The sequence below is a fragment of the Mirounga angustirostris genome, unplaced genomic scaffold (assembly GCF_029215605.1).
Source record: "Mirounga angustirostris isolate CCGP_5_RB_7025 unplaced genomic scaffold, mMirAng1.0.hap1 SCAF_11, whole genome shotgun sequence".
In the NCBI taxonomy this organism is placed as follows: Eukaryota; Metazoa; Chordata; class Mammalia; order Carnivora; family Phocidae; genus Mirounga; species Mirounga angustirostris.
Genome location: NW_026991719.1, coordinates 126,773,465 through 126,798,567, shown reverse-complemented (window position 1 = coordinate 126,798,567; position 25,103 = coordinate 126,773,465). Strand labels below are relative to the sequence as shown.

Genomic DNA, 25,103 nt, shown 5'->3' with positions numbered 1-25,103 from the left:
GACCAGCAGAAACTGAAAGAATATGTGATCACTAAGCTGGCCCTGCAAGAAATATTAAGGGGGTTCTATAAAAGGAGAAAGACCCCAAGAGTCACATACAACAGAAATTTACAGGGACAATCTATAAAAACAATGTCTTCACAGGCAACATGATGACAATTAATTCATATCTTTCAATAATCACTCTCAACCTGAACAGCCTAAATGCTCCCATAAAACGGCACAGGGTGGCAGACTGGATAAAAAGACATGCTGTTTACAAGAGACTCATTTTGAACCTAAAGATACATCCAGACTGAAAGTGAAGGGATGGAGATCCATCTCCCATGCCAGCAGACCTCAAAAGAAAGCTGGGGTGGCAATTCTTATATCAGACAAATTAGATTTTAAACTAAAGACTGTAGTTAGAGACACAGAAGGTCATGATATCATTCTTAAAGGGTCTTTCCAACAAGAAGATCTAACAATTGTAAATATCTACACCCCCAACATGGGAGCAGCCATCTACATAAGCCAACTGTTAACCAAAATAAAGAGTCATATTGATAACAATACGTTAATTGTAGGAGACCTCAATACTCCACTCTCAGCAATAGACAAATCGTCTAAGCAGAAAATCAACAAAGAAACAAGAGCTTTGAATGACACACTGGATCAGATGGACCTCATAGATATATACAGAACATTCCACCCTAAAACAACAGAATACTCATTCTTCTCAAGTGCACATGGAACTTTCTCCAGAATAGACCACATACTGGGTCACAAATCAGGTCTCAACCGATACCAAAAGATTGAGATTATTCCCTGCATATTCTCAGACCACAATGCTTTAAAACTGGAACTCAATCACAAGAAAAAATTTGGCAGAAATTCAGACACTTGGAAGCTAAAGACCACTCTGCTCAAGAATGTTTGGGTCAACCAGGAAATCAAAGAAGAACTTAAACAATTCATGGAAACCAATGAGAATGAAAACACATCGGTCCAAAACCTACGGGATACTGCAAAGGCGGTCCTAAGGGGAAAATAAATTGCCATCCAAGCCTCACTCAAAAAAAATAGAAAAATCCCGAATTCACCAACTAACTCTACACCTTAAAGAACTAGAGAGAAAGCAACAAATGATGCCTAAGCCATGCATTAGAAGAGAAATAATTAAGATTAGAGCAGAGATCAATAAATTAGAAACCAGAAACACAGTACATCAGATCAACAAAACTAGAAGCTGGTTCTTTGAAAGAATTAATAAGATCGATAAACCACTGGCCAGATTTATCCAAAAGAAAAGAGAAAGGACCCAAATTAATAACATTATGAATGAAAGGGGAGAGATCACGACTAACACCAAGGAAATAGAAACAATTATTAGAAATTATTATCAACAACTATATGCCAATAAACTGAGCAATCTGGATGAAATGGATGCCTTCCTGGAAACCTATAAACTGCCAAGACTGAAACAGGAAGAAATTGACAACCTGAATAGGCCAATAACCAGTAACGAGATTGAAGCAGTGATTAAAAACCTCCCAAAAAACAAGAGTCCAGGGCCTGATGGATTCCCTGGGGAATTCTACCAAACATTCAAAAAAGAAATAATACCTATTCTACTGAAGCTGTTTCAAAAAATAAAAACAGAAGGAAAGCTTCCAGACTCATTCTATGAGGCCAACATTACCTTAATCCCCAAACCAGGCAAAGACCGCATCAAAAAGGAGAATTTCATACCAATATCCCTGATGAATATGGATCCCAAAATCCTCAACAAAATCCTAGCTAATAGGATCCAACAATACATTAAAAGGACCATCCACCAGGACCAAGTGGGATTTATCCCCGGGATATAAGGGTGGTTCAACATTCGCAAATCAATCAGTGTGACAGAACACATTAATAGGAGAGAGAAGAACCATATGGTCCTCTCAATTGATGCAGAAAACACATTTGACAAAATACAGCATCCTTTCCTGATTAAAACTCATCAGAGTGTAGGGATAGAGGGAACATTCCTCAAGTTCATAAAATCCATCTATGAAAAACCCACAGCGAGTATCATCTTCAATGGGGAAAAGCTGAGAGCCTTTCCCTTAAAATCAGGAACATGTCAAGGATGCCCACTCTCGCCACTATTGTTCAACAGAGTACTAGACGTCCTAGCAACAGCAATCAGACAACAAAAAGAAATAAAAGGGATTCAAATTGGCAAAGAAGAAGTCAAACTCTCTCTCTTCGCAGATGACATGATACTTTATGTGGAAAACCTAAAAGACTCCACCCCCAAAATACTAGAACTCATACAGCAATTCAGTAACATGGCAGGATACAAAATCAATGCACAGAAATCAGTTGCTCTCTTATACACTAACAATGCAACTGCAGAAAGAGAAATTAGAGAAACGATTCCATTTACAATAGCACCAAAAACCATAAGATAACTCAGAATAAACCTAACCAAAGAGGTAAAGGATCTATACTCTAGGAACTACAGAACACTCATGAAAGAAATTGAAGAAGACACAAAAAGATGGAAAAACATTGCATGCTCATGGATCGGAAGAATAAACATTGTTAAAATGTCTGTGCTACCCAGAGCAATCTATACCTTCAATGCCATCCCGATCAAAATTCCAATGACATTTTTCAAAGTGCTGGAACAAACAATCCTAAAATTTGTATGGAATCAGAAAAGACCCCAAATCACCAAGGAAATGTTGAAAAAGAAAAACAAAGCTGGGGGCATCACATTGCCTGACTTCAAGCTATATTACAAAGCAGTGATCACCAAGACAGCGTGGTACTGGCACAAAAACAGACATATAGACCAATGGAACAGAATAGAGAGCCCAGATATGGACCCTCAACTCTATGGTCAAATAATCTTTGACAAAGCAGGAAAAAATATGCAATGGGAAAAAGATAGTCTCTTCAATAAATGGTGCTGGGAAAATTGGACAGCCACATGCAGAAGAATGAAACTCGACCATTCTCTAACACCCTACACAAAGATAAACTCAAAGTGGATGAAAGACCTCAATGTGAGACAGGAATCCATCAAAATCCTAGAGCAGAGCATAGGAGTAACCTCTTTGACATCGGCCACAGCAACTTCTTTCAAGATACATCTCCAAAAGCTAGTGAAACAAAAGCAAAAATGAACTTTTGGGACTTCATCAAGATAAAAAGCTTCTGCACAGCAAAGGAAACAGTCAACAAAACAAAGAGGCAACCCACAGAATGGGAGAAGATATTTGTAAATGACACTACAGATAAAGGGCTGGTATCCAAGATCTATAAAGAACTTCTCAAACTCAACACCCAAAAAACAAATAATCAAGTCAAAAAATGGGCAGAAGACATGAAAAGACACTTCTCTGAAGAAGACATACAAATGGCTAACAGACACATGAAAAATTGTTCATCATCATTAGCCATCAGGGAAATTCAAATCAAAACCACATTGAGATACCACCTTACACCAGTTAGAATGGCAAAAATGGACAGGGCAAGAAACAACAAATGTTGGAGAGGTTGTGGAAAAAGGGGAACCCTCTTACACTGTTGGTGGGAATGCAAGTTGGTACAGCCACTTTGGAAAACAGTGTGGAGGTTCCTCAAAAAATTAAAAATAGAGCTACCCTATGACCCAGCAATTGCACTCCTGGGTATTTACCCCAAAGACACAGATGTAGTGAAAAGAAGGGCCACATGCACCCCAATGTTCATAGCAGCAATGTCCGCAATAGCCAAACTGTGGGAAGAGCCGAGATGCCCTTCAACAGATGAATGGATAAAGAAGATGTGGTCCATATATACAATGGAATATTACTCAGCCATCAGAAAGAATGAATACCCAACTTTTACATCAACATGGATGGGACTGGAGGAGATTATGCTAAGTGAAATAAGTCAAGCAGAGAAAGTCAATTATCACATGGTTTCACTTATTTGTGGAACATAAGGAATAGCATGGAGGACATTGGGAGAAGGAAGGGAAAAATGAAGGGGGGGGGAAATTGGAGGGAGAGATGAACCATGAGAGACTATGGACCCTGAGAAACAAACAGGGTTTTAGAGGGGAGGGGGTTGGGGGGAATGGGTTAGCCCAGGGATGGGTATTAAGGAGGGCACATACTGCATGGAGCACTGGGTGTTATACGAAAACAATGAATCGTGGATCACCACATCAAAAACTAATGTATGGTGACTAACATAATAAAAAAAAAAAAGTGTTCTAAGGTCCTTGTGTTATTCGGGAGGGGAGATTAAGATACTAACTTTAGTTTTTGATAATTTTGCAGGGTAACATTTCAAGGATAACTATTAAAACAAGAGAAGTAGAATGTATCACCTCCAAAACATTGAATTGAAGAATCTCACAGTACTGAATGTTCAAATGAATGTTTATTTTACTTGGAAGCTGTGGATGATTCAGTTCAGGCTGTAGAGAGATCATCACCTTTGTTCACCTCTGAATCTGAATCTTTTTGCTTTGGTACTTCTACATGGATTGTGTCTGCATGAAAGAAAGATAGATATGTAAATCTTTTATCATTTCTACATATTTTTCTTTGTGGTTCTAAAATAAATTACAAATATTTTTACATAAAACTCTGGTCAATCTTATTATCTAATACCCAAAGCTTTGTCAGGCCTCCTAAAACAAGCATTCAGGAACCCGAGGGCCCAATACATCACCTAAAGACTCAAGGAAGAAACCTTGTAAAGACTTCTAGAAAATAATACTCTGAAGCCATGACACGGTCTGCCATATGCTTCAGCTACATTCATCCACATTTTCACTTCCTGCATCCACTTCTCTGCCCACACTGTTTTCTCTGTGTATAATGCAAAACTTCTATTATCTATACATCTACTGATTGAAATCCTCCCTATCATGTGATACCCCTTACCCTGGAACCTTCCATCCCTGATCTAATCATTCCCTCCTTTGATCTCTCATGGTGCTTTGTGCTTTCCTCTCTGTTTATATGTTTATCTGGCCACCTATTTTTAAATCTTAGCAATCAACTTAGGTATCATTTCTCTGGAAAGTTGTTCCTGAAATCTCCAGGCTGAGTTATCCACCTCTCCAGCACCGATGACAGTTAGGTTTGTTGAATGAATGACTAAAACTGAATAGGTATCAGAACCCAGTTGAGGTTTAACAACACAAGTTTGTAGAGGACCAGGTCTGCACAGTTCTGTGTCTTTTTATAATGCTGAAAATGTTAGAATTAGTTTTTCTTCTATGAGAGACCAACAGTACACAAAAGATGTATAGAGTGTAAGACTCTTCTAACACTGGTCCTGCCTCCAGTGATTATACATCTCTGCCAAGGCCCTAAGCAACAGAAGTTCAAACATACGTTATTTCTTGTGGATGGAGCAAGAGTTGCTGGTGCTTAAGCCTGGTTGCGTATGAATCATAGGTTGAGGTGCCATCAGGGAAGGAGCTCCCATTGGAGTTTGAACCTATGAATTCAAATGGAAAAGAAAACAAAAAGTGAAAACTTAATTACTATTTCTCCTAATATAATAGTGCCAAGAGGACAGGCAGCCCCCCATGGTAAATATTACATTTGATGAATGTCAACTGAAAGGAATGCTAAATGCTAGAGAGAAAAATAGATCTGTGAAGGAGCTGCTTGTAATAAAGTGTGAAGGAAAAAGACCTAAAGAATAGTTCTTGAGGGGCACCTGGGTGGCTCAGTCAGTTAAGCATCTGCCTTCGGCTCAGGTCATGATCCCAGGGTCCTGGGATTGAGCCCCGCATCAGGCTCCCTGCTCGGCGGGAAGCCTGCTTCTCCCTCTCCTACTCCCCCTGCTTGTGTTCCCTCTCTCACTATGTCTCTCTCTGTCAAATAAATGGATAAAATCTTTTTAAAAAAAAAAGGTTCTTGAAAAGGAGGGATGAATTAACTGCCAATAAGGCCTACAAAAGACTCTTTATGAGAAAAAGAACTCCTACATCTCAAAGCCAATAATCCTCATGGGAAAGAGAAGGGAAGTCTGTAGGTAGACATGGAACATATTAAATATACAACGAGATGTATGTATCTTTGATGAAATACTTTAGTACAAGTATGTGATTTGATATGATGATTTAAAAGTTAAATGTAAAGGATATATAGAAATTTTCCTGGTGAAAGGACTGAGGGAAGGGCAGGCAGGCACACCATCAAATCTTGCTTTGACATCTCTCTAGTTTGTATTATCTTTCCAGTGACCTGATAAGTTTAGATTTTTTTCCAGCTTTATTGAGGTATAATTGACAAAGCAGTATATATTTAAAGTGTACAACATTATGATTTGGCATTTGTATACAGATTTTGAAATATATTCAAAAGATGAAAGAAGGACATTTAATGAAAGACAAATATAAGGAGGTTGCACAGACCTATTAAGATAAGACTCTGACCATCTCCTTCCCCATTTAAACCTCTTAAATGGATCCTCACTAAGTGCAGACAGTGTGAAACTCCTCAGCATGACTTTCCAAGCCTACTGCTTCTCGATCTGTATCTATTGCACTTTTTCCTCACAAGTTGAGGCAGTATGGGCTATAGTTAAGGACAACTGGGTAAATTAGAAACTGTTGAAATGACTCATATCTAAAGATGAATGATTAATGTGTTGACCTGCTAAGAGGTTTCTGGTGATATGCTGCAGGACTGTGTCCTTGGTCTTCCAGATTATCTTTATCTAAGTTATTAATGAAAATGTAGGACACTTGTGCATTGAACATGTGAATAACATATATATATTGGAAGGGATAATAAATATATTAAATAGACTCAGAAACATTAATGTGCTTGCCAGGCCAGAGATAGGATCCTAAATGAACAGATTAATTTTAACAAAGGAAATTGTTAAGTTTTGTTCCTGGATCTTAAAAATCCCCATGGGGGTATTGGTAGAAGTGAATAGGGGAGAAGTGAAAAAGACTAATAGAAGTTTAGTTGATAATAAGGTTAAGTTTTCCTGTCCTTCTTTCTTCTTTAACATTTATTTATTTGAGAGAGAGTGCGTACCCATGTGCACACAAGTGGAGAGAGGGGCAGAGGGAGAGGAAGAGAGAGACTCTCCAGCAGACTTCCTACTGGGTGAAGTGCCTGATGTGGGGCTCGATCTCACAACCCTGAGATCACGACCTAAGCCGAAACCAAGAGTCGGACACCCAACCGACTGAGCCACCCAGGAGCCCCTCCTGTCTTTCTTGTCTTAACCCTATGCCAGCAATTTAGAAGCAGCTCCCAGCTATCTTCAGTGTACAGGGCTGCCACTTCTGCAGGACCAAACAAAGGGCTTGATAAGACTTCCTGCCTTACAGGAATAGAGACAATATACAGTAACAGTCACCTTACAGGCAATAAAATGGCACTAAATTCATATCTTTCAATAGTTACTCTGAATGTAAATGGGCTAAATGCCCCAATCAAAAGACACAGGGTATCAGATTGGATAAAAAAAAAACAAGACCCATCAGTATGCTGCCTACAAGAGACTCATTTTAGACCCAAAGACACCTCCAGATTTAAAGTGAGGGGTTGGAAAATCATTTACCATGCTAATGGACATCAAAAGAAAGCTGGGATGGCAATCCTTCTATCAGACAAATTAGATTTTAAACCAGACTATAATAAGAGATGAGGAAGGACACTACATCATACTTAAAGGGTCTATCCAACAAAAAGATCTAACAATTATAAATATCTATGCCCCTAACATGGGAGCAGCCAATTATATAAGCCAATTAATAACAAAATCAAAGAAACACATTGACAATAATACAATAATAGTAGGGGACTTTAACAACCCCCTCACTGAAATGGACAGATCATCTAAACAAAAGATCAACAAGGAAATAAAGGCTTTAAATGACACACTGGACCAGATAGACTTCACAGATATATTCAGAACATTCCATCCCAAAGCAACAGAATATACATTCTTCTCGAGTGCACACGGACCATTCTCCAGAATAGATCACATCCTGGGTCACAAATCAGGTCTCAACTGACCAAAAGACTGGGATCATTCCGTGCATATTTTGGGACCACAATGCTTTGACACTAGAACTCAATCACATGAAGAAAGTTGGAAAGAACTCAAATACATGGAGGCTAAAAAGCATCCTACTAAAGAATGAATGGGTCAACCAGGAAATTAGGAAATTAGGAAAGAAGAATTAAAAAAAAAATTCATGGAAACAAATGAAAATGAAAACAACTGTTCAAAATCTTTGGGATGCAGCAAAGGCAGTCCTAAGAGGAAAGCATATAGCAATACAAGCCTTTCTCAAGAAACAAGAAAGGTCTCAAATACACAACCTAACCCTACACCTAAAGGAGCTGGAGAAAGAACACCAAATAAAGCTTAAACTCAGCAGGAGAAGAGAAATAATAAAGATCAGAGCAGAAATCAATGAAATAGAAACTAAAAGAACAGTAGAACAGATCAACGGAACTAGGAGCTGGTTCTTTGAAAGAATTAATAAGATTGATAAACCCCTGGCCAGACTTATCAAAAAGAAAAGAGAAAGGACCCAAATAAATAAAATCATGAATGAAAGAGGAGAGATCACAACCCACACCAAAGAAATACAATTATAAGAACATATTATGAGCAACTATATGCCAGCAAATTAGATAATCTAGAAGAAATGGATGCATTCCTAGAGACGTATCAACTACCAAAACTGAACCAGGAAGAAACAGAAAACCTGAAGAGACCCATAACCAGTAAGGAAATTGAAACAGTAATCAAAAATCTCCCACAAAAACTAATGATGTAATGTATGGTGATTAACATAACAATAAAAGAATTTTTTTTCAAATCTCCCAACAAACAAGAGCCCAGGGCCAGATGGCTTCCCAGAGGAATTCTACCAAACATTTAAAGAATTAATACCTATTCTGAAACTGTTCCAAAAAATAGAAATGGAAGGAAAACTTCAAAACTCACTTTATAGATGAACCATGAGAGACTATGGACTCTGAGAAACAAACTGAGGGTTCTAGAGGGGAGGGTGGTGGGGGGATGGGTTAGCTTGGTGATGGGTATTAAAGAGGGCACATACTGAATGGAGCACTGGGTGTTATAGGCAAACAATGAATCATGGAACACTACATCAAAAACTAATGATGTAATGTATGGTGATTAACATAATTAAAAAACCTCATTTTATGAGGCCAGCATTATCTTGATCCCAAAACCAGACAAAGACCCCATCAAAAAGGAGAATTACAGACTAATATCCTTGATGAACATGGATGCAAAAATTCTCACCAAAATACTAGCCAATAGGATCCACAGTACATTAAAAGGATTATTCACCACGACCAAGTGGGGGATTTATTCCTGGGCTGCAAGTTTGGTTCAACATCCACAAATCAATCAATGTGATACAATACATTAATAAAAGAAAGAATAAGAACCATATGATCCTCTCAATAGATGCAGAAAAAGCATTTGACAAAGCACAGCATCCTTTCTTGATTAAAACTCTTCACAGTGTAGAGATGGAGCGTACATACCGCAATATCATAAAAGCCATCTATGAAAAACCCGCAGTGAATATCATTCTCAATGGGGAAAAACTGAGCGCTTTTCCCCTAAGGTCAGCAACACGACAGGTCACCAGTGCTATTCAACATAGTACTAGAAGTCCTAGCCTCAGCAATCAGATAACAAAAAGAAATAAAAGGCATCCGAATCGGCAAAGAAGAAGTCAAACTCTCACTTTTTGCAGATGATATGATACTTTATGTGGAAAACCCAAAAGACTCCACCCCAAAACTGCTAGAACTCATACAGGAATTCAGTAGAGTGGCAGGATATAAAATCAATGCACAGAAATCAGTTGCATTTCTATACACCAACAGTAAGACAGAGGAAAGAGAAATTAAGGAGTCAATCCCATTTACAATTGCACCCAAAACCAGAAGATACCTAGGAATAAATCTAACCAAAGAGACAAAGGATCTGTACTCAGAAAACTATAGAATACTCATGAAAGAAATTGAGGAAGACACAAAGAAATGGAAAAATGTTCCATGCTCATGGATTGAAAGAACAAATATTGTGAAAATGTCTATGCTACCTAGAGCAATCTACACATTTAATGCAATCCCTATCAAAATACCATCCACTTTTTTCAAAGAAATGGAACAAATAATCCTAAAATTTGTATGGAACCAGAAAAGACCCCGAATAGCCAGAGGAATGTTGAAAAAGAAAAGCAAAGCTGGCGGCATCACAATTCCGGACTTCCAGCTGTATTACACAGCTGTCATCATCAAGACAGCATGGTACTGGCACAAAAATAGACACATAGATCAATGGAACAGAATAGAGAGCCCAGAAATGCACCCTCAACTCTATGGTCAACTCATCTTTGACAAAGCAGGAAAGAATGTCCAATGGAAAAAAGACAGTCTCTTCAACAAATGGTGTTGGGAAAATTGGATAGCCCCATGCAGAAGAATGAAACTGGACCATTTCCTTACACCACACACAAAAAGAGACTCAAAATGGTTGAAAGACCTAAATGTGAGACAGGAATCCATCAAAATCCTTGAGAACACAGGCAGCAACCTCTTCGACCTCAGCTGCAGCAACTTCTTCCTAGAAACATCACCAAAGGCAAGGGAAGCAAGGGCAAAAATGAACTATTGGGACTTCATCAAGATAAAAAGCTTTTGCACAGCAAAGGAAACAGTCAACAAAACCAAAAGACAACCGACAGAATGGGAGAAGATATTTGCACATAACGTATCAGATAAAGGGCTAGTATCCAAAATCTATAAAGAACTTATCAAACTCAGCACCCAAAGAACAAAGAATCCAATCAAGAAATGGGCAGAAGACATGAACAGACATTTCTGCAAAGAAGACATCCAAATGGCCAACAGACACATGAAAAAGTGCTCAACATCACTAGGCATCAGGGAAATCCAAATCAAAACCTCAATGAGATACCACCTCACACCGGGCAGAATGGCTAAAATTAACAAGTCAGGAAACGACAGATGTTGGCAGGGATGCGGAGAAAGGGGAACCCTCCCACACCGTTGGGGGGAATGCAAGCTGGTGCAGCCACTCTGGAAAACAGTATGGAGGTTCCTCAAAAATTTGAAAATAGAGTTACCCTACCACCCAGCAATTGCACTACTGGGTATTTACCCCAAAGATACAAATGTAGTGATCCGAAGGTGTACGTGCACCCCAATGTTTATAGCAGCAATGTCCACAATAGCCAAACTATGGAAAGAGACAAGATGTTCATCAACAGATTAATATTATGCAGCCATCAAAAAATGAAATCTTGCCATTTGCAACGATGTGGATGGAACTAGAGGGTATTATGCTAAGCGAAATAAGTCAGTCAGAGAAAGACAAGTATCAAATGATCTCACTGATATAAGGAATTGGAGAAACAAGACAGAGGATCATAGGGGAAGGGAGGGGAAAATGAAACAAGATAAAACGAGAGAGGGAGATAAACCATAAGAGACCCTTAATCTCAGGAAACAAACTGAGGGTTGCTGGAGTGGAGGGGGGTGGGAGGGATGGGGTGCCTGGGTGATGGACATTGGGGAGGGTATGTGCTATGGTGAGTGCTGTGAATTGTGTAAGACTGATGAATCACAGACTGGTACCCCTGAAACAAACAATACATTATATGTTAATTTAAAAAATGAGAATACCTGAAAAGACATTTTTCCAAAGAAAAATGGCTAGATGGCCAATAGACACATGAAAAGATGCTCAACATCACTAACCATCAGGGAAATACAAATCAAAACTACAATGAGGTATCACCTCACACCAGTCAGAATGGCTAAAATTAACAACACAGGAAACAACAGGTGTTGGCGAGGATATGGAGAAACGGGAACCCTCTTACTCTGTTGGTGGGAGTGCAAGCTGGTGCAGCCACTCTGGAAAACAGTATGGAGGTTCCTCATACCCTATGACCCAGCAATTGCATTACTGGGTATTTACACCAAGAAAATGAAAATACTAATTCAAACAGATATATGCATCCCTATGTTTATGGCAGCATTATTTACAATAGCCAAGATATGGAAGCAACCTAAGTGTGTACTGATAGACAAGTGGATAAGGAAGACAGAATATTATGCAGCCATAAAAAGGGATGAGACTGTGTCATTTGCAACAACATGACAGGACCCTAAAGGGTATTAGGCTGAGGGAAATAAGTCAGACAGAGCGAGACAAATATCATATGATTTCACTGATGTGTGGAATCCAAAAAACAAAACAAATGAATAAACAAACAAGCAGCAGAATCAGACCTGCAAATACAGAGCACAAACTGATGGCTGCACGAGGGGAGGGGGGTGATGGAGGGGTAAAACGGGTGTAGGAGAGCGGGAGATACAGACTTCCAGTGATGTAATGCATATGTCATGGGAACGAAAGGCACAGCACAGGGAATATAGTCAATGATATTGTAACAGCACTGTATGCTGACCCATGGTAGCTACACTTGCAGTGAGCATAGCATTACAGAGAGAGATGTTGAATCACTATGCTGCGCACCTGAAACTAATGTAACATTGTCTGTCAACTATACTCAAATAAAATTTTTAAGAACGTTAAAAGAAAAGAGGTAGGAGGAAGGGAGGAAAACTAAGAAAGTGCGGTGTTTCCAAATCTAAGAGTGTTTCAAGAAACATCCTTCTTCCCTCACTGGCTACTCCTTTTCTACCTCCTTTGTAAGTTCCTCTGCATCTCCCTGCCCCATGAATGGCAAGTCATCCCAGAGCTCACTCCTTGGACCTGTGTGACTGTCTACACTCACTCCTAGGTGATCTCATCTGCTCTCTCCTGACACTCTTCAAGACTTCTGCATTGACCACTCCCTCTCCCTGGAACTGATCTTCCACATGGCCTATTCCCTCTCCTCTTTCAGTTTTCTACTTAAGACTGAGTCATATTCTCAATAAAGTGTTCACTGGAAACCTACCCCAATTCTCTAAATTCTTCTTCCCTGCTTTAAATGTCTTCCTAGCATGTCACCTTATTTATTTTATTTATTGTTTGTACTCCCCACGATTAGAATGTATGTCCCGCAAGGGCATGGATTTTTGTTTCTTTTGATTATTGCTATATGCTCAGCTTCTAAAACAGTACCTAGAACATAGTAGATGCTTAAGAATATGTGCTGGCTGAGTGATAGAAGTGTTGAGTAAGATAAGGACAGAAAAGTAACTCATTGGGTAATAGTGGGGTACCATTTATATGGGGTAGTCAAGAATGGACTCATTTGTTCAGATCCCTGAAGGAAATAAGGTAGTGCAAGGCCAGGGCACAGAAAGTTGCAAATGCCCTGAGCTGGGAGGATGCCTGGTGTACTCAAAGAGCAGCCTAGAATGAACTAAGCCAGGCAAGAGTGCCAGGATATGAAGACAGAGAGAGAGCATGGAGAACCTTGGCTTTTACTCTGAGAGAAATGGGAGGGGGGCAGTTATACCTGAGTGGCTTGGTCTAACTTATACTGTAAGCCAATCACTTATGAAGCAAAAGAAAGAGAGGCGTCAAGCAGGACTCCAAGGTTTTTGGCCTGAGCAACTGGAAAGATAAAGTTACCATCAGCTGTGATTAGGATGGCTGTGTGTAGAACAGCTCTGAGGAGATCAAGAGTTCAGTTTTGGACACATACTGTTTGAGATGCCTATTATGCATTCAAGTGAAGATGTCAATTAGGTAGTTGGATATATAAATTGGTAGCAGGGAAGAGCTCTAGACTGGTGATACAACTTTGGGAGTCATCAGTATATAAATGTACATTTAAAGCCATGGTGTAGATGGAATCACCAAGGGAATGAATGTTGATAGAGTAGGTACTCAGAGATTGATCCAGAGATTGATCCTGTCCAATATTTAGTGACAGGAAAGAGGAAACTGAGAAGGAACAAAAGGCTGAGAGTATGATGTCCTAGAAATTAAGTGAAAGAAAGTATTCAAGGAGGGAGCAATCAGCTGTATCAAATGCCATTGGTAAGACATGATGTGGACTGAGGAGGGGCCATTGGTTATCATAATATGGAGGTCACTCATGACTGAGATAAGAACAATGGGGGCAGGCAGAGTCCTTACTAAAATAGGTTCAAGAGAATTCTTTGGAGGAATTTTTCAGTAAAGGGATAAAATATACTACTACATGGTAGTATTCCTATGTAGAATGCCACTGAGCCATTATAATTAATAAGCACCAATCTATATAGATCTCAAAAACATAAGTAGGAAATGATAATGATTATAATCAGTTTTTTAAAAAATCATATAAAATAATTCTACTTATTTTTCCACAGTAAAGAATGGAAATGTTCTGGAAGGCCATACATAAATTCGTCACAGTCATTGTCTCTGGAGAGGTGGAGGGTGACTAGCACTAGGAGTGTGCCAAGATTATTTTGGTTTTATTTGTAAAATTTCATTAAAAATGATCTGGAAAAACATATGACAAAATATTAACACTTAGTAATTCAGGGTGTTGAAGCATGGATGGCTATTATCTTCTGTACTTTCCTGTATTTTTAACATTTTTCCAAATTAACAGCACCAATAAGAACATGAGTGAGTTGGTGGTGAGGCTGTGTAGACTGAACTTCAGAGTTTCCATTAACTGTATTATATCACATGAAATTTATGTAAACGCATTGAAGCTATAAAAACTATAAGAACTTATAAGCTATAAGAACTGCTGATTGCAAACAGTTTTTAAGTAAGTAAAGAAAAATTTTAAATCATGAAAACATTGCCAAATCGGCAGAACAGAAATAACAGATTAAATGAGCTAGAAAAGGGTTGGATAAAAAGCCTGAAATCAGAAAAATTCCAGATATTTTGCTTGTATTAACAATTTCTCCCATTGCAAGTCTTGAACAATAAGAACAAATTCAGCTTATTAAATTTCACTTTTTTTACCTGCTTGATAAAGAAGGGAAATGATCCCAAACAAAACAAAATGAAATAACAACAAAATCCCTGCAGAAAGGGAGGAAAACCAGCAGCAAACCAGGCCTAAACTTAAGAGGTAAAACTATAAGAATCTTAGAAGAAAACATAGGGGCTCCTTGCTGCTATGGACTGTGGGCTGCCGGGGTCGGTGAAGGATCTCAAGATGGCTGGGGCAAAAACTTGCTCTAGAAACTAGTGACTGGGTAGCTTTTGGGGAGATCATACCCTGAAACCAGAAGGCCATTGCTAACACCCTGAAATCCTGGAATGAAACACTTACCTCCAGGTTGGCTACTCTCCCTGAGAAACCACCTGCTATCAACTGGGCTTACGACAAGGCCAATGTGGTGAAGGCTGGTTTGGTACATGAGTCTTTGAGAAGCACTTTAATGCCCTGAAGTTTCTTGTGCCAGAGAATAAATACACTGTTCAGGTGGATGCTGAAGAAAAAGATGTGAACAGTTGGGCTGAGGTTTTGTCTCTCTCAAAGGCCAGGATTGAGGAATATGAACAAGAGCTGGCGAAGATGAAGAACATAATTCCATTTGATCAGATGACCACTGAGGACCTGAATGAAGTCTTCCCAGAAACCAAATTAGACAAGAAGAAGTATCCCTATTGGCCTCACAAGCCAATCGAAAATTTATAAACTTGAGTTGGGGAGAAAGCTCTGGCCCTCGTATTATAAACGCTGGACATTTAAAGAAAAAGAAGAAGAAGAAAACATAGGGGGTAAATTTCATACCACTGGATTTGGCAATGAATTCTTCAATATGACACCAAAAGTCCAGGCAACGAAAGAAAAAAAAAATAGATAAACTGGACTTCATGAATGTAAACTAAGGCTTAGTTGAATCTCTATTATATGCATATTGATTATTCCTATTTTGGATTATCTATTAATTCTAGAACAGCTTTCTCTAAACTATTCCACTACCACACATCCCTTCTCCTCCCCATTTCTAGGGTTCCTTTCTCTATTCCCTTTATCCATCACACAAAGCCTTTGCTATATCATTTCTCAAAGGGCTGCTATTTCTTTTTCCAATGTGAGGGAAGGACATGGATGGACTACCTTCCATTTTAAATGATCTATATCATGCTTTTTTTGTTAGTGCAAACCATGGGGAATTTTACCTATTATCTCTCACTCTTGATATCTTAAAAGGGTTTTTTTCTTACCGTTCTATACATAGGCACTTGCTGTGAAGTCACTGGATATCCCACTGGAGGCAATACCTTAAAGAAAAGTGTCAGTTACTATGTAGTACATTTTCTACTAGTATTTAATAAGAAATGTTGTAAGATACAGAAAAAAATTCTGCTACATATTTAATTTTGAGAACAAATATATGGAACCATTTCTAGCCAGGACAATGATCTTTCCTTGAGCATGACAAATTTAGGACTAGACAGACATATAAACCAATGAAATAGAAGAAGGAGCACAGAAAAAACCCTCACATATCTTTTTTTTTTTAATTTTTATTTTTTTAAAGATTTTATTTATTTACTTGTGAGAGAGAATGACAGACAGAGAGCATGAGAGGGAGGAGGGTCAGAGGGAGAAGCAGACTCCCCGCAGAGCAGGGAGCCCGACGCGGGACTCGATCCAAGGACTCCAGGATCATGACCCGAGCCGAAGGCAGTCGCTTAACCGACTGAGCCACCCAGGCGCCCAAAAACCCTCACATATCTAGTCAATTGATTTCTGACAAGGGTGCCAAGACCATTCAATGGAAAAAGGACAGTCTTCGACAGATGATACAGGGACAACTGGATAGTCACATGCAAAACAATAAAGTTGGACCTTTACCTCACAGTATATACAAAAATTAACTCAAAATTGATCAAAGACCTAAACTTAAGAGTGAAAACTGGAAGAATCTTAGAAGAAAACATAGGCGGTAACTTTCATACCATTGGATTTGGCAGTGAATTCTTAAATATGACACCAAAAGTCCAGGCAACAAAAGCAAAAAATAGATAAATTGGACTTCATGAAATCGCTAAAAAATTTGTGTATTTAAGGACACAATCACGGGAGTAAAAAGACAACCCACAGAATGGGAGAAAATATTCCCTAATCATATATCTGATAGGGGATTAATATCCAAAATGTATAAGAACATCTACAATTTAACAACAACAAAACAAATAACCAAATTCAAAAATGGCCAAAGGTTTTGAATAGACATTTCTCCAAAGAAAATACACAAAAGGCAAGAAATCACATGAAAAGATGCTCAACGTCACTAAACATTAGGGAAATGAAAATGAAAATCACAATGAGATATTAATTCACACCCATTAGCAGTGGCTATAATAATTTTTTTTAATCCAGGAAACAAGTGTTGGTGAGTGTGTTCGGAAGCTGGAACCCTCATGCATTGCTGGTAGAAATACAAAGTGCTTTAGCCACTGGAGTAAATGGTATGACAATTCCTAAAAAAATTAACCATAGAATTACAATATGATCCAGCAATTCTACCTCCAGGTATATACCCGAAGAATTGAAAGCAGAAACTCAAACAGATATTTGTACACCAGTGTTCATAGCAGCATTATTCACAATAACCAAAAGATGGAAACAACCCAAATGTCCATCAGTGGATGTATGGATTAACAAAATGTTGTAAATATATACAATGGAAAATTATTTCGGCTTAAAAAAGAATGAAATTCTGAGGCTACAACATGGATGAATCTTGAAGACATTACACTAAGTGAAATAAGCCAGACACAAGAGGACAAATAATGTATGAATGCACTTATAATGAGGTACCTATAATAGTCAAATTGATAGAGACAGAAAATAGAAAAGTAAACATCAGCAAGTAGAGTATGGAAAACACCAGAATTAAAAGTACCACTGAACTGGAAGTGAATTTATCCTTTTTCCCTTCCGTTATCCTCCACACTGGACTGAAAGCAGCCTGAAACCTGGAAGAGATCACTATTGTACAGATGAGAGAAAATTCCAGAAGTCTAGCTCTGACCTGAGTAGCTCTAAAGAGAACTTCTAAAGCTCAGAGAGAGTCAGAAAGTCCCCCAATGTTTTTCCTTTTTCCTCCTTTTTCTCTATTCTATCACGCCCCAGCTCCCAGTACTATCAGGGCAACAAAGGTGGCCAATATTCCAAGGAGAGAAGTTTTCTTCTCCATTAGGTGGAGCTGTGGCTCCATGAGCGGAGGGACAATTTTTTTTTTTTTTTTTTTTTTTTTAATTCTCTATGTCCTACCGCCACTTGGAACGCTGACTTGTCTCAATCACAGAAGTGAGTAGGGTTTGGGACCAGAGGAAAATACTGGAGAGAAAGCAGAGAGAGAAAAACACAGGGAAGCTGTTTGTGAACTCCTGCGCTCATGGTGCCCCTCCCTCCACCTGTGCAGGGGTAGGTTTGATTTTCTTTTAATTAAGTTTTTTTTTTTAATTTTTTTTTAAAGATTTTATTTATTTATTTGAGAGAGAGAGTGAGAGAGAGAAAGAGCACAAGAGGGGGGAGCGGGAGAGGGAGAAGCAGACTCCCTGCTGAGCAGGGAGCCCGATGCGGGACTCGATCCTGGGACTCAATCCCGGGACTCCAGGATCATGACCTGAGCCCAAGGCAGTCGCTTAACCAACTGAGCCACCCAGGCGCCCTTAATTAAGTTTTTATTTAAATTCCAGTATAGTTAACACAGAGTGTAATATTAGTTTCAGGTGTACAATATAGTGATTCAGCACTTACATACAACACCCGCTGCTCGTCACAACAACTGCACTCCTTCATCCCCATCCCCTAGCTCACCCATCCCCCTGCCCACCTCCCCTCTGGTAACCATCAGTGTCTTCTCCATCGTTAAGAGTCTGTTTCTTGGTTTGCCTCCCTCTCTTTTCTTCCTTTTGCTCAATTTGTTTTGTTTCTTAAATTCCACATATGCGTGAAATCATAGGGTATTTGTCTTTCTCTGACTGACTTAGTTCACTTAGCATACTAGCTCTATCCTTGTCATTGCAAATGGCAAGATCTCATTCTTTTTTGTGGCTGAGTAATATTCGTGTGTGTGTGTGTGTGTGTGTGTATACACACCAAATCTACCAAATCTTTTCTTTCCTCAGACCTTAGAGTAGGGTTCAGTGTAGGGCTGGAATAGGGGTAAGGGTTAGGGTTATGGCCAGGGTGACAGTATGAGCCTATTGTTCTGTAGTTCAGAGACCTCTACAGAGGGATAAATTTAGGGCAAGTGTAATAGATTGATGGGTTAGGGTTAGGTGTTAGCAGTTAGTGGTTAGGGGTAAAGTTTAGGGTTTGGCTTAGGATTGGGTTTTCAATTACAAGAAAAAAAAAAAGAATAGTCTCTACCTCTATCCATGTCATTACACATGGCAAGATTTCCTTGTTCTTCATGCCTGAGTAACATACCATTGTATATATACACCAAATATTTTCTTTCCTTAGATCTTGGAGTAGGGCTTGGTGTAGAGTTGGCATAAGGATAAGCATTAGGGTTAGGGCTGGGATAAGGGTATGGGCCTACTGTCCTGCAGTTCAGAGACCTCTACAGAGGGATGCATTTAGGTAGAGGGTTATGGTCAGGGTGAGGGTTTAGGATTAGGGCTTAGTGGTTAACAGTTAGGGGTTAGAGTTAGGGTTTGGCTGAGGGTTAGGTTTTCAATTAGAATACTCTCTAGCTCCATCCATGTCATTGCAAATGGGAAGACTTCATTCTTTTTAGAGCTGAATAATATTCCACTATAAATATATACCACATCTTCTTCATCCATTCATCTATCGATGGACACTGGGCTGTTTCCATACTGTCAATAATGCTGCTGTCAACAATACTGCAGTAAACTTTTGGATGCATGTATCTCTTTGCATTAGGGTTTTTGTATGCTTTGGGTAAATACCCAGTAGTGATTGCTGGATGATAAGGTAGTTCTATTTTGAACTTTTGAGGACCCTCCCTATTTTTCAGAGTGGCTGCGCTAGTTTGCGTTCCCACAGTGCAAGAGGTTCCCCCTTTTCTCCCCATCCTCACCAACATCTGCAGTTTCCTGTGTTGTTGCTTTTAGCCATTCTGACAGCTGTGAGGGGATATCTCATTGTGGGTTTGATTTACATCTCCCAGATGATGAGTGATGCTGAGCATCTTTTCATGTGTCTGTTGGCCATCTGTATGTCTTTCTTTTAAGATTTTATTTATTTATTTGTCAAAGAGAGAAAGAGAGAGAGATTGCACAAGCAGGGGGAGCAGCAGAGGGAGAGGGAGAAGCAGGCTCTCTGCTGAGCAAGGAGCTCAATGCGGGACTCGATCTCAGGACCCTGGGATCATGACCTGAGCTAAAGGCAGACACTTAACCAGCTGAGCCACCCAAGTGCCCATCTGATTGTCTTCTTGGAGAAATGGCTGTTCATGTCTTCTGGCCATTTTTAAATTGGATTATTCATCTTTTGGGTGTTGAGTTTGATAAGTTCTTTATAGATTTTGGATACTAACCTTTTACTGGATATGTCACTTGCAGGTATCTTCTCCCATTCCATAGGTTACCTATTAGTTTTGTTGATTGTTTCCTTTGCTGTGCAGAAGCTTTTTATTTTAATGTAGTCCCAATAGTTTACCTTTGCTTTTATTTCCCTTGCCTCAGGAGATGGATGTCAAAAGAAAGCCAGGGTAGCAATATTTATATCATACAAAATCGACTTTAAAACAAAGACTGTAGGGGCGCCTGGGTTGCTTAGTCAGTTAAGCGTCTGCCTTCAGCTCAGGTCATGATCTCAGGATCCTGGGATTGTACCCCTTGTCAGGCTCCCTGCTCAGCCGGGAATCTGCTTCTCCCTCTCCCTCCACTCCTACCCCCTGCTCTCTCTCAAACAAATAAATAAAATCTTTTAAAAAAATAAACAATAGGGATGCTTGTGTGGCTCAGTCGGTTAAGCATCTGCCTTCGGGTCAGGTCATGATCCCAGGGTCCTGGGATCAAGTCCCACACTGGACTCCTTGCTCAGTGGGGAGCCTGCTTCTCTTTCTGCCTGCCACTCCCCCTGCTTGTGCTCTCTCTCTCTGACAAATTAAATAAATAAAATCTTTAAAAAAAAATAAAAAATAAAACAAAGACTGTAACAAAAGACAAAGAAGGACACTATATAATCATAAAGAGGATGATCCAATAAGAAGATACGACAATTGCAAATATTTATGCACCCAACATGGGAGCACCCCCAAATACATAAAACAGTTAATAACAAACATAGAGGAATCAACCGATAGTAATACAAATAATAGTAGGGAACTATGACATCCCACTTACATCAATGGACAGATTATCCAAACAAAAAATCAACAAGGAAACAATGGCTTTGAATAACACACTGGAACTGATGAATTTAATAGATATATTGAGAACATTCCATCCTAAAACAGAATACACATTCTTTTCAAGCACACATGGAACATTCTCCAGAATAGATGACATATTAGGTCACAAAACAGGTCTCAGCAAATTCAAAAAGATAGAAGGCATACCATGCATCTTTTCTGACCACAGCACTATGAAACTAGAAATCAACCATAGGAAAAAATATGGAAAGCCCACAAATACATGGAAGTTAAATAACATGCTATTAAACAATGAATAGGTCAAAGAAGAAATCAAAGAATAAGTCAAAAATTACATGGAAACAGATGAAAATGAAAACACAATGGTAGATCTGATCTTGATGAACATACTGAAGAATGATTACAGGGGAGAGGCCAACACCTAGGCCCCAGGCTGACCATTGGGTGGCACACATGCAGGACAGGCCCGAATAGCAGCACAAAGGCTGCAGAAACCGAGCTGACACTGGTTGGAACCACAGGCCAGAGAAGGAGGCAGAATGTGCAGCTTAAACCTAACCAGGTCAAATCCCTGCTAAAACACAAATACCAACATTCTCCATAAAATTTAATAAGGCCCAGAGACAAAGTAATAGTCAAGAATGTCCAGGACGCAATCCAACAAAATAATAGTCAAGAATGTCCAGGACGCAATCCAAAATTAGTTGACCCATGAAGAGCCATAAAAATCTCAACTTGCATGACAAAAAGGTAATCAACATACACCAATGATGAGATGACACAGATGGTGAAATTATCTGACAAAGACTTTCAAGTGGCCATTATAAAATGCTTGAATGAGTAATCATGAACACTCCTGAAATAAAATAGAAAGCATCAGCAAAGAAACAGAAGATATAGGAAAAGACAAATGGAAGTTTCACAACTAAAAACTGCAATAACTGAGATAAAAATACACAATTGAAGGACCCAATATCAGAATGCAGATGACAGAGGAAAGATTCACTGAACTTGAAGACAGACCAATGGAATTATTTATTCTGGAGAACAGGAAAAAAAAAGATTTAAAAGAAACAAAGAGCCTCAGGGACCAGTGGGACCACAATCTAAAGGTCTAATATTTGTGTCATCAGAGTCACAGAAGGGAAAGAGAATGACTATAGTGCTGAAAAAACATTTGAAGCATTAAGGGCAGAAAACTTCCCAAGTTTGGCAAAAGATATAAAAATGCAGATTCAAGAAGCTGTACAAACCTGAGCAGAATAAACTCCCCAAATCCATGCCATCATATTCAAACTTCTGAAAATGAAAGACAGAGAAAAATATCCTGAAAGCAGCCACAGAAAAACTATGCAATATCTACAGGGGAACAAATGATTCAGATGACAGGATTTTTCACCAGAAACCATGAAGCCAGAATAAGGATTTTTCACCAGAAACCATGAAGCCAGAATAAAGTGGCCCATCTTTCAAATGCTAAAAGAAAAGAACTGTCACTCCAGAATTCTGTATCCAGTAAAAATTGCTTTAGGATTGGAACACTACATCAAAAACTAATGATGTAATGTATGGTGATTAACATAACAATAAAAAAATTTTTTAAATTGCTTTAGGATTAAAGGTGAAATGAAGCCATTCTCAAATGAAGGAACAATAAGAGAATTCATCGCCAGAATTGCTAATGGATGTTCTTCAGGTAGAAAGGAAATGATACTAGAAGAAATGAAGGAAAAGCAACAGAAATGGTAAGTATCTCAGTAGATATAACAGGCTATTCTCCCATTCTTGAGTTCTGCAAAAAGTGTAAGATTGTCTGATTGGTCCTTTCCTTTTTTTTTTTTTTTTAATCTGATTGGTCTTTTCAATGTAACATAAAAGGAGGAAGGTAAGGGGACCTATATGGTGCTAATGCTTTTACGCTCCAATTGAAATGGTAAAATTCTTATTCTAAATGGACTGTGAAAAGTATGTATTTTGTACATGCTAGAGCAAACACTAAGAAACCATACAGAGAGATATAGTCCAAATCACAACATATAAATTAAAAGGAAATACTATTCCAAAATATATTCAAAGAACCCAAAAGAAGGCAAGAAAGAAGAAACAGAGGAACAACAATGATGATGAATAGAGGGAAAAAACAGAAAATAAAAGTTAAACAACATACCTCTAAATAATCTCTGAGTCAAAAAGAAATTAAAAATACATTGAACTGGACGAAAATGAAAATAAAACATCTAAAGCAGGGACTTAGTGGGAGTTTTATACCATTAAACAATATATTAGAAAAGTATCAAATCCATAATCCAAACTGCTTTCTTCAGAAACTAGGAGAAGAGCAAAATAAGCTCAAGTCAAGCAGAAGGAGGGAAATAACAAAGATAAAAGCAGAAATCAATACAATTAAAAACAGAAAGCCAATAGAGAAAATTCAATAAAACTAAAAGTTGGTTCTTTGATACAATCAACAAAATTGATAACTCTGTAGAGCAAGATTGCCAAAAACAGAAGACACAAATCACCAATATCAAGAGTGAAAGAACGGAAATCACCAGATCTTGCAGCCATTTAAAGGAAAATAAGGGAATAATATTAATAGCTTTTCTAATGTAAATTTGACCCCAACTGTTAGGTTGTTCCTACACTTCTTCCTGTTCATTCCAAACCCCAAAATTCCCTTGCTATACCCTTGCTAGGTTCTTAGTCATCTGTGTCCACTATGAAGCAGCCACACCTTTCCTCAGTACATTTTGAAATTACTTACTCCTGTTTCCCAAATCCTCTCAAAACTCTCATTCCTAGAAGTACCTCAGCTGCATATTAGGAAAACAAAGTCACTGTGTACTCAATAGATAATATGCAGTTTTAAAGCAAAATCATATAAAAATAGCACAGGTCCACATCCTTAAGCCCTTGGGGCCAAATGTATTTTGGAATTCAAAATGTTTTGTATTTTGGAAAAATAATTTAGAAATTACACAAAGAATATATTAGTAACACCCCAGGGGGGCTGGAATAGCTCCCTGTTAATCAAACACATTAATATCTCTGCAGCAAAACACAAATGCAAAATTCATGTGTGAATATTTACAGTTAGATAAATAATAACTACAGCCTCATCTGAGTTCAGATAAAGTTTTGCAGCCAAAACAGTTTGTTGCAAACTTAACAAAAAAAAAAAAAACACAAAAAAAACCCACAAAAAACCTTGTTTTCTGGAGCTTTTTGAATTTTAGAATTGCAGATAATTTATTGGGGACCCATATTTCAACTTTCAATCTATTAGCAACTCCTGTCAGTTCTCTCTCTCAAATCTCTTTCTTTTGATCTACGGCTACCATTCTAGCATTCTAGGTAATAATACCTAATAAACATTACCATGTGGGGAACAGGAGGAATAGAAACATGTTTCCAGAGCGTTGATGTGCAGGTGTAGGTATTCAACTGCCACTTCATTCCACCAGGAATTTCCATCTCTGAAGGCTGAGGCCACTTCCTGTCAGATCTAAGATGGGATTTATAAATCAGCCCATTTTAGAGACTGACAAATCTATGATTTAAACATTATCAGGATACAGCCCTTGAGACAATATTCATGCTTCTCAACAGGTAAGAGATAATAGGACGGAATCACAAAACAACGCCAAAAAAAAGACCATTGGCTGTTTTTGTATAGGAAATTAAGTTATCATTTCAAAACTAGAAGTTTCTACTGGGTTTTGCTAGATAATGCCAAGTTTAAATTCCCCACTAATGAAGTTTGAGAGTTAATAGAAAGAATTCAGT

General features: G+C 38.6%; 1 protein-coding gene, 1 long non-coding RNA gene and 1 pseudogene across 4 annotated transcripts in view; 2 read left to right on the top strand and 1 right to left on the bottom strand.

Moving 5' to 3' along the window:
- Positions 1-25,103, top strand: part of LOC135361979 (uncharacterized) — a 69,412-nt gene that overhangs the window by 6,587 nt on the left and 37,722 nt on the right. For both annotated transcript variants that reach the window (XR_010406290.1, XR_010406289.1), the window contains exon 2: positions 22,931-23,062. This is a non-coding gene — a long non-coding RNA (uncharacterized LOC135361979). The remainder of the gene's footprint in view (positions 1-22,930; positions 23,063-25,103) is intronic.
- The window catches only part of LOC123851151 (phosphatidylinositol-binding clathrin assembly protein-like), a 43,735-nt gene continuing 22,760 nt past the window's right edge, over positions 4,129-25,103 (bottom strand). Inside the window, exons 13-16 of one of the 2 annotated variants that reach the window (XM_064574785.1) lie at positions 24,696-24,822; positions 16,177-16,233; positions 5,370-5,475; positions 4,129-4,516 (exon numbers count right to left, since the gene is read on the bottom strand). In XM_064574785.1, coding sequence (XP_064430855.1) covers positions 5,371-5,475; positions 16,177-16,233; positions 24,696-24,822 — 289 coding nt within the window. In that variant the 3' untranslated portion in view covers positions 4,129-4,516; position 5,370. Of the gene's footprint in view, positions 4,517-5,369; positions 5,476-16,176; positions 16,234-24,695; positions 24,823-25,103 lie in introns of those variants that run through there. The other variant, XM_064574786.1, reaches the window with a different exon arrangement.
- Positions 9,525-17,266, top strand: LOC123850910 (ATP synthase subunit d, mitochondrial-like; annotated as a pseudogene).